Source organism: Pholcus phalangioides, unplaced genomic scaffold, assembly GCF_987345545.1.
Source record: "Pholcus phalangioides strain wild (caught in Gottingen) unplaced genomic scaffold, Ppha-v1.0 ptg000004l_1, whole genome shotgun sequence".
Classification (NCBI taxonomy): Eukaryota; Metazoa; Arthropoda; class Arachnida; order Araneae; family Pholcidae; genus Pholcus; species Pholcus phalangioides.
In genome coordinates this window covers 38,794,926-38,805,871 of record NW_028301597.1, presented here as the reverse complement: position 1 = coordinate 38,805,871, position 10,946 = coordinate 38,794,926, and the positions used below count along the sequence as shown (strand labels likewise).

At 37.5% G+C, this 10,946-nt stretch overlaps 1 protein-coding gene across 2 annotated transcripts in view; it reads left to right on the top strand.

Moving 5' to 3' along the window:
- The first annotated feature begins 227 nt into the window (after positions 1-227).
- Positions 228-10,946, top strand: part of LOC149087388 (atrial natriuretic peptide receptor 1-like) — a 435,567-nt gene continuing 424,848 nt past the window's right edge. The window contains exon 1 of one of the 2 annotated variants that reach the window (XM_089231469.1): positions 228-1,208. In XM_089231469.1, the coding sequence (XP_089087595.1) occupies positions 473-1,208 (736 nt within the window). In that variant the 5' untranslated portion in view covers positions 228-472. The remainder of the gene's footprint in view (positions 1,209-10,946) is intronic. The other variant, XM_089231468.1, reaches the window with a different exon arrangement.

The window sequence follows — 10,946 nt, the reverse complement described above, 5'->3', positions numbered from 1 at the left end:
CCCCCCCAAATATCCGACCTGATTTTTAGAAACTTCAATCTACTGAAATATGAATTTATGAATTTATGGGAAAGTATGTTACTCTCTGTGTAAGATTCGTACATGGCTGACTGTGAACCACAGATAACAATAAAAGCTTTGACAGTGTCACTTTCCTTAGGAAACAGGAAAGAGATGTCAGCTACAAGCGGATGGAAGAGGAAACCGCAACCGGCCGAAAGAGATCACTATGAGATAAGTTTCCATTTACAGCGACATTAATGAACAAGTTGTCTCGGTTTCTTTTCATGTCGGATTCTATCCTTAAAAGATTCTTTAAATATATTTACATGCGTAATCAAAACACACACGGAAGTTCTATAAGGAAGTGAGAAATCGATTGATTTTCGTATTTGTGGTGAGATTCTGAGAAGGAGTTTCTTCGACTCTCGAGTCTAATCGGTGCACAACATGAGATGCCCAGCTTTACAACATGATCGTGATTTGCCTCATATCGACTGCACTTTCGATAATAACTGGTACCAGCTGCTTCACGTCCAAGTTGATCGGAAGAGCACAAACTCCATACACGGTGTTCGTGGCCGTGTTGCTACCGGAAGAATGCAAGTACTTGTCGAGTATTGAAAATGTCAAACCCGGTATAGAGCTCGCGGTCAAGAGAGTGGAGCAATTAGGTCTCCTACCAGGATGGAAATTCTCGTTCAAATACCTGGATACGAAGTGCGATTCGGTGACGGGTCCCTGGGAAGCCCTGAAGGCTTTCTTCGAGTCCCCGTTGAATTTGATGCTGGGACCGGTGTGCGATTATCCTCTCGCCATCATCGCGAGATTCCTGAAGTTCCTGAATATCCCGCTGGTGACTGCCGGAGCCCACGCCCATGAATTCTCACGTGAGAATAGGACTCACGAAAAAGCCGAGTATTACATGCTGGTCAGTACGGGATATTCTTTCAAGGGGATGGCCGTCGCGATCAATGAGGTGCGTAAGGAGTTCAACTGGAATCATTACGTCATACTGTATCAGACGAACGGCCGCACGGACGTCACGAAAGACCATCACTGCATGCTCGCGTTTCAGGCCCTGCACGAGGTTACGTGGGGGCCTGAAGGTAACTACATGATCAGAAAGCACAAGCTGTCGGAAAATCCCGGGGAGGACGAACTGAATGCTTTCTTACAGTACGAGAAAGACAAAAGCGGGTACAGAAGTGAGTTTTATATATTATTTAACATTTTATTTCCATGCAATAATCAACGAATTTAAAGGGCAATTCATCAAATACAATTTTGCCATCAGCACATGTTGCACATGTCTAAATACACATCGTGTCTATTGCGCATGGTCGTATTTAGACATGTGCGACATGTGCTGATGGCAAAATTTGAGGAGCTGTAAGTTCTCTATTAAGAAAAAAATTGTCTGCTTTGACTTGAATTTTCTCAACTGTATGAACAGTCTGCGATGCCTAAACTGGTTTTTCATACCAGCATAGTAACTACTAATAGCAGAATTTGGCGAAGAATTAAGGTGGAATTGCAGTATGGGAACTCATGTTGAACCCGAGGTGCCTATACAGGAGAGCGAAATCATCGTTGTCTATCTTTGAACATAAAAACAGGCTTGCTTACAAAAGATATCTCGGGAATCGTTAAAAATAGCATGGTGGGGAACAGGGATTAGCTAGTTTTTCTTGAAATACCAGGCTGACTCACCTGCCATTTCTCAGCAAAACTGTAACGTCATTTCATTGCTCTATGGCCATATACACACATACTCCTTCCCTACCACACTTTTTTCCAACGAGTAGTCGTAACTTGGAGCGATGATTTGTGAGCGTTTTATTTTGTTCAAAGATGGAAGACGGTGGAGATGGTCTGGCCAATGAACGTAACCCCATGTTGAAATCCTATGTATAGGATGGAATAACGCAGTCCGCGGTCCCGTACCGGGCGTAGGCTATATCGTATAAGCGAGGTGAGTTGTAACTTGCTATTTCAATTGAGACGCTAACAGCGCAAAATATTATAATAAGCGGTTTAACAATTTTTTTTTTAATTTTTTAATTGGTGATCACATTTTCCTTTGGATGTTTCGAATTTTTTTTCAAAATTTTGATACAAAAAAATTCTCTTTCGATATTTTTTATGCAAAAAAAAAATCAATTTTTAATTTTTTTTCCAAGTTATTCCAGTGATAACGTTTATCGGTCATGTAAAATTTTGAGATTCGGGCATCTATTATTGGGCATTATCAAGTTAGGTGCCCGACCGGGCTTTTTTGGGGGGATATTTCCAGCACACTAGATTGTGAAATTGTAAACATTTTAACATGGCACTCTATGGCAAAAAAATTCTAGTAAAATCTTTTTTCTAAATTAGTATTATTGACTTACATCACTGAGAGAGAGATTCTATAACCCGATTTTTTGTTATTGGGGACCTTATTTTATTGTATATATTTTTCAGTTGTATGCGATTGTTGCTATCAGATGCTCTCCCCAAACCACAATTCCATAATTCACTATTGAATATATTTAAGCATTGAATACACCTTTGAGGGATTTTTTTGTCGACAATAAATCAAAATTTGTACATAGCGGCTTTAAAAATTCTTTTCGTTTTTTAATTATTTTCTCAGAATGTATTGTCCATTTCAAGTTATTTTGAATTATGCACCCAGATAATCATATTCAGACACTGTATTTATTTCTTGACAATTGCACTGAGTAATTACAGGGTGATCAGCGAATAAGCCCTTATTTCAAAATTAAATATCTCTACAACAAAGATCGAATTATGCGGTAAACGGTACGTTTATTAGCAAAACTGTAGAAAAAAAAACTAAATTTTCGAAATTTCTGTACAACATTCTTACAGTTTTGCTAATAAACGTACCGTTTACCGCGTAATTCTATTGATCTTTGTTGTAGAGATATTTAATTTTGAAATAAGGGCTTATTCGCTGATCACCCTGTATTTGACAGTGGCAGTGGCTACACATTTTAATGCAGATGTCTGTGTTAGCGTTTATGTTTCTGACTTTTAAACCAGGTATTTAAATTTTTTGTAAGTTTAGTTTCGGTTTATGTTTGGTTGGCCATAAATTGATTTCAATGATGTTCTCTTCCACTTTGTTTTACGAGTCTCGTAAGAAAAGTAGAGGTTCGTTTTAGAACAGCACTGCATTATCAGTAAAACATATCAATTTTCCATTTAGCTTCAATTTATAAAAATCACTGATATAAATTATAACCAATAAATAGCCAGAACATATCCTTGTGGCAAGACTTCTTAACCTCTTCAAATGTGCTTATGTATTCATTAGTTTAAACAGCCTGCTGTGTATTATATAGCAATGGTTACAAACCTGTATTTTAGGTTACAACCTATGTTGTAACCGTACCAAAATAGGTTACAAACTTATTATTCTGTTTATCGCCTCTTATTCCTACTACGGATAGTTTACTAGTTAGAATATCCACTACATTATTCTACTGTTGACAAGCTGAAGACGATTTTTGTTGAAGCTTTATTGGACCGATAAACGCTTCCTATTTGCTTTAAATTGTCGGGGCAGTTATAATTAAACAGCATAAAGTTTTCGGGGCTTTGTAATTAGTTCGGTCGAACAATTAATGTCTTCCAAAGTGAGTCCCGTCATTCTTTTCGCCTCTTTCCTCGTTAAAACCGAAGTCGTATACCACTTAATATGACATAACCTCGTGCTCAACATCCACCGTGCATGTGACGCTTGTTATTCACAGAAAATACACAAAACTTTCCGCGATAACAGCCACATGTTTTGAAACACGGCACATAGAATTTTATGCTCCACCTTGACGCGAAAGCGTAAATACTCTGGAAGGAATAATGACCGAAGAGGAAGACGTCATTCACGGGCGACGTGAGAACAATAATAAATACAATAAAATAAGCAGGAACAAATCCCGGGAAATCTCTCGGTCGTCTCTCCGAAAATCAACGTCCCTTTCAGAGGAACGGGTTCCGTTGTTACGCGACATACTTAATACCTTCTCCTGACGCTTGAATAGGATCACTCACATACGCAATGTGCTGGGGAATGTCTTCACGGTGAAGTGACTATACGAAGCGTGTAACTAGGTTCTAGCGCAAACGCAATTCTCTTTCTACCCGCAGTTTCTAAGTATATTACAATATAGCAGCAGCGTTCTTTAAAAGGTTCGACGCCAAAACTTCGTTCGAATGACGACATCGGGATGTCATTCAGCTCGAAGATTAAAATTAAGATCTTGTTCGAATATATCTTCGTGCATTCGTTATTTTTTATACACCTCCACTCTTTATATATCTTATATATAAATGTGAAAGTATGTATGTTCTTTATACAAATCAACTGAGAATCGGTACAACAAAGGCACGCTCCGTACCTCCTTGATCTCTTATGCAATTCCATGGATACACCGCGTATCTTTTAAAATGCCCCATGATCAGAAACCACATGGGTTGATATCCATCGAATACTGTAGACCAGTGTTCTTCAACATTTGGTCTGCGGACCGGTGCCGGTCCTTGGAACTTTCTCCGATCTGCAAAAAAATTCTTCTAACCTATGTAGCCGGTACCCGTAATTCGAGATTTAAAAAAATACTCTCTCTAAATTTGTTGAACTTTTTGCACATTTGCCTGTCTGCAAATCATTTCTCCATATTCATCTTTTTACTGTCAGCAAATTAATTTTCCCATTTTTATTAATTTTTTGCCGATCTGCAAATTATTGAACATATTTATTTGTGCCGGTCCGTGAATTATTTCTCTCATTTCCACCAGTCCGCGAAACTGTTCAACTATTTTCACCGGTGCGCAGGTGTTACCGCGAAAAATGCGCTAGGTATTCATACTATGCTACACTGCTACTGAACCGTAAACACACCTAGCATATAAACATTGCTCTGGGGGAATTTCTAACGAATTGGTTACACGCATGAACGTGCTGTGTGTGCATATATATGTTGGGGCCCTAACTTATATTGTCAGAGTTACGATTGTTCGTGATCTTCTGGTGCTGACATCTGGCTTCCATATTTTGAAGTGAAATTAGCAAATGCCTGAAATTTCGTGTTATGTAAAAAGCATGTTGAAGGTCTGTCTCATCTCTGGCGACGGAATTTTTTTCAAATGAGAGACCGCTTCGAAGTCAGAAAACCTCAGAAAAATTCAGTCGAACACCACTGCACCACTAACGGAATTCGAACCTCGATCTCCACGATGAGAGTCTAGTACGATTCCCACGCGATCGCACAGTCTAGGAAATAAATTTGAGACACATAAAAATATACAAATGGGAGAAGACAATTTACGAACCAGCAAAAGAGGCGGTAAAACCAGGAGAAATAATTTTCAGACAGGCAAAAATACACAAGTAAGAGAAAACAATTTGCGGACCACAGAAAAAAAATTGAAAATAATAAAAAAAAAGGAAATAGTAAAATAATTAAACAATTTGCAGACAGGCAAAAGATACACAAGTACGAGAAACAATTTATTTACCCGCAAAATAAATATAAATACAAATACAATTCCACAACGGGCAAAATGCTCAATCAGGTGGCTGAAAAAACTATGGCCATAACAAATATGAATGTCATATATTTCTGAAATACAGCAACGCAATAAACAATGCCCTTACAAAAATTATAAACAATATAGTATATACTTGATAAAATATTATATAATGCCCATAAAATGTATTTGCATAAACAGGATGATATATTATTATATATAAACATGATAAATAATTTGCGGATCGAGCATTTGAAGAACACTGATTAAAGCCACTATCAACGATTCCATAAAAAAAAACCCCCGTCAGTCTATTTTAGAACACGCTGTAAGCGTGATATGTTATATTTATATTACACAGAGGCAAATTTATTCAGTGTTTCTTTTCCCCTTCTCTTGTGTTGTAAGTATCAAGGCTCATTGTTTTGAATTTATTGTTTGAAATTATTTTTTGTCCGTCATCGTTATCAAAGTGCACGATGAGAATAAGTGATGCGCAGAATACATGGAGCGGAATGTCGATAAAAATGTGTTCGTGATCCAGTGTCAAAAACAAAACTAAATATTCTAAATTTCCAGCCCTATTGGCAGCAGCAGTATCTCGAGAAGTAAGAAGCAGGCCGTACCGCATAGATTGGTAGTACAGTATTTGTTTTACGTGAATTCGAGCGTGTCTAATTCGGGGGAAAAATAGAAGTGACACTGCCGTCACCACGTATTTCCACTCGAAAAAAATGGCCGCACAGTTATTTTGAGGGGGGAAAAAATTATTATCATTCTTTTAAAGAGAAGAATAGGTTGATAGGAAAATCAATAAAAATATACGTTTCCCAAAGGCCGTCTTATGACCTAGGCAAACCCAGGGATTCGAGGTTTATGGAGTCCTATGAATAGATATTGATGAGAACAATGTAAATATCAATACAAACATTGATTATGATCATAAATATAATAATGAATATTGATATTTTATAAATATTAAATCTTTTGAGTTATCGGGAGTAGGTTGGATATAGGGTCATGCTTTTAAAGAGCTCCTCCCCCCCATGTCATAATTTAACTCGGAATTAAAAACATCATTATGCTATTCACATGTAAGTCTTCTGAAGGAATTCTGATGATTAGAAAGCTCAGAAAATTTACAGGAACGGTGGTTCAAGAACCATGGGTCTAAGGACCCATTGAGGGTTCAGGGGGGTCCGTGAGCTTAAATGAAAAAAAATCGTGCTGATTATCAGAGATCATTGTGCTGATTATCAGAGATCATTGTGCTGATTATCAGAGATCATTGTGCTGATTATCAGGGATCATTGTGCTGAATATCCTTCGATAATGTGGTCCGTGGCTTGCGACTCATTGGCTTGAGAGTCAAGAGCCCCTGTTCAGGACCGTCATTTCAACTTTTTCAGGTGGGGGGAGGAGGGGGCAAAGAACATGTACTCCGTTACATGTTCCGTAGCTGATTGCTACCTTAATTAGCAATCAGCAATTACTAAAACGTGGGTGCAGTTTTAATTGCTAATTCAGGCGGCATGTTTTGAAATGTCTAACTCTTGGTATGTTTTCTTCACTCTTCAATTTTTCTCATTTACTCAATTTTTAAAACACTTTGCGTATATATATTTTTTTATATTGTGTTACTAATTTTATTTTCATATTTTTTTGGTTATAATTGTATGTTCTCATATTTGCCTTTTGACTTGCAAAGCTTGTTCTTCGCAAAAATGTCGTGGGAACTGATGGTAATTTTATGCCTATTTGGCTTACCATCAGTAGAAACATTTTTGCAGTTTGGAGCAATGTGGGGGGTTCCCCCCTTGAGAACGACCTCCTCATTGATCCATATTTTTACTTTTTTTCCAATTTTTCAATCTTCTCATTTTTTCGCCTTTTCATAATATCTTATTTATAATTTCGAGTTATGTGTGTAAATCAGCCTTTTTTAGCACTATACTCTAACTTTTGAAATTTTTACATAAATCTGGTTTTTGTCAATTACTCTTTTGATGCATACTATATATAAACATACCGTTTTTAGTGTATTTTCAAAAGCCAGGGACGGCAACGGCCCCCCCGACCCCCCCCCCCCAAATGACGGGACTGCCCCTGTTGTAGAAGAAATTTTTCATTGAAATATTTGGTTTTCTCTAGAATCTAAACCAGTGGTTCCCAAAATTTCACGCTCTAAGTATTCCCTGGAAATGTAGGAGGCTTGCGTACCCCTACGAATACTCAGGAGGCTACCATACTAAAATGCGTAGACATTAGCGTACCCACAGACATGTTTGTTGCAGCTTGTGTACTCCTATAAAATGAATGGGAGGTGTGCGTTGCGAATCTCTTGAAGCGTAGGTATAAACGTTTGTATCTCTAGAAATGTACAGGAGAGGCACTTGCATATCAACAGAAATCCGTTGGAAGCTTGCGTAGTCACAGGTATAGGTCTATGAATAGGAAACTTCACTTGCACATTGCGCCATAACTAATAGAGATAAGAGAAATAAATTACGCTCTTGAAAAAAAAAGTAAATAAATGGGAGAAATGATTTGCCGACATGCTTATGCTATAACAGAAATGAAAACAACCCAATATATAGACCTTATTGTATTTACTAAATCTAAAATTATAAAGTGACAACACATGAATTGGGTGAAATGTTTTGCGGACCGGCAACGGTTCGCGGACCAGTGGTTGAAGAACACTGATCTAGACTATATAGGCTGTTCCCAAGTTGTTTGCACCCCGTCTATATATGTATATCAGTGCAACTGTTGACTTTAGGAGCATACTTTCTATTACAAAAAAGTTCTCAAATGACATTCGTTTTCTTAAACTTACTGTTTTAAAGGGTCATATACATAAAAAAATAATAGAAAAGTTAAGTTTTTATGTAGACTCAGTGAGCTAGAACTTCCAGTTGGTGAAAAGTAAATGCGGCTTTGAGAAGTAATTTCCGAAAAATTGCATATTTTTGAACGCAAAGTTTTGAGGTATTTAACTTTGAAGATTTCAGCATTTATTGCCAATGATTAAGGGTGTGGTTCATAAACTGCGGAACGTATATTAAATCCAAAGTTGCCGAAATTCTGTAATTGTGTAAAAATGTAATTTCCATTTATTATGAATAAAAAAAAATTGTTTGAGTTCATTATATTCGTGTACAGTCCATGAAAATATCTATTTTTAAGCCAATAAAAACTTGCTAATAAGCTGCCAAAACATTGTGGTTTCATATATTTAATGTCTGGATGAATATTGCATTTAAATTATTGCAATGTTTTTTGCAAATGACTACACGGAGTTGGGATCTAGGTTTCAATATTTGGAAGTTTCGGCAAACAGAGGAACTGCACAGAAAGTGGACTTCTTCATTTTTTTATGTATAACACCTCTCAAAAAAATTTTGAGTAACTGCACGTCATTTTAAAACTTCTTGTAATTGAAAAAATGTTTCCAAAGTCAACAGTTTCTCAGAGATAACCGCTGTACATACAAATTTGTACAACCTGCACATTTTGACTAAACTGATATCCTGAGAACAACGTGGTTGACACGTCTGGTTGGGGATTGGGGTTGGAGTCAATTTCTTTGTCCGAGGCCACGGCACCACACATGAAATAGGCTGATAGTGCTCTAGTCTGATCGGGGGAGCAGCGATCGATCTTTCATTTATTTTTAATTTTTATGAAATATGATCTTGCTTGAGAACCAATATAAAAAAATCCGCAGATACCGTCATTAGTGTCTGAAAAAACGGTCCCATTCGTTCGTGGATTAGGTCAAGGCATAGGTACTCACTGTGAGTGTAAATTCATTTAAACGTACATTTAACGAGAGAAGTACAGATGCATAGAACAAACTAAACCGTCAGTCCATAATCACCACAAACTTACCAGACTGGAAAACATTGCGAGACAAATCGCTTTTGGGAGAACTCATTTACAGTGCCTTTCGGGAAAGACCCCCCTCACTACCTAGGAGCAAGTGCAAGGGCCAAAACCCGAGATGCAGTGGATCGATATTTTTCTCCACTCACTGTCCGTGTTTGTTAGTGAGATTATAACAGATTAGCCAAGCAAAGTGTTGAGCAAGCAGATCCTTCTTATTACGTGATTTCGCAGGAGCTAAGAAAATAATCGCGGCACCCCCATATCCATTTATTTATTTTTCTTCTATTATTTTCATTCGTGTGGCAAGAGCTTCGCTTACATGTGAGACTGATTATATTCAAAGTTGGAAATCCTGAGAGATTCGTGCGGCAAATTCCATAGGAGGAATGCATGAAAGAGATAGTAGATAACCGTTACTTTTTGCTCACTCTTAGCAAGAGAGGCGTGTTTGGAATGGATGTGGATATACATACATAGTGGATGCAAATAATAATAAATATCGATTGATCCTTGAGATGCGGCGAGTTACTGATTAGGTTTTTCCTATGAGAGAGAGATTTCGAGATTCTCTCCGAATCCTACTTCAGTTGGGATTCGGGAGTTGCAACACATAAGCCAATCAATTTCGCCAAATGGAATGGAGATTCGGAATCTTCTCTGAGGTACAAACAACCACTCTCGTTGAAGTTTATACTAAACAGTTGATATATAGGCTAGATATGCGTCTACTCTGCCCCCCTCTCTAATTAACATCCTTCAGCCGTATTTCCCAAGTGTTTAAAGTGCCAGACTCTTATACTAGTGTTTCTCAAACTCTTCCCACCCGTGGTTCCCGTGCCTCAGTAATAGTATATCCGTCACCCCAGAATCTTTTAGAAAAATAAAAACTTGGAAACACCCAATAGGCACATATCATCATCTACCGCTCAACGTGACGCACCTACGAGATGCAACACACACTTTGAGAAACATTTTCTTAAAGTTATATCCGGGATCAAAATTATTTTGATTCAGAATCGTCTGTGATCAGAGAGAGAGAGAGAGAGAGGATCATGATAACTGATCATTTGTTATACTATAACAGACAAAGAAAGGCAATCATATGATAATAAATAATCTATTATGCGATTAGAAATAGAGAGATAATCATGATAAGTTATTCCCCCTACATTGTCATTTTTGAACACGACACGAAAATCTAGGCATTTACCACCTCCACTTTTGATATAGAAGAAAGATTGCAGCATTTCTCAAACAGGAAACACACATAACTCTTACATCATAAATAAGTTCAGGCAATCCATTCATACAAAATTTGTATATATGGGTTGCCTAAAATACAAAAATCTAAAGTCACAACAGACGAATTGCCCAAAAGAGACGCACTTTGAGAACCTCCTTCATCGGAGCAACAATACTGTGTCGAACAACATATTTATACGATGCGTATGAGCAGGAGCACGTATCGATCCAAGCACTTTACAATGCAACAATTGATAATCTTCAATCGCTGG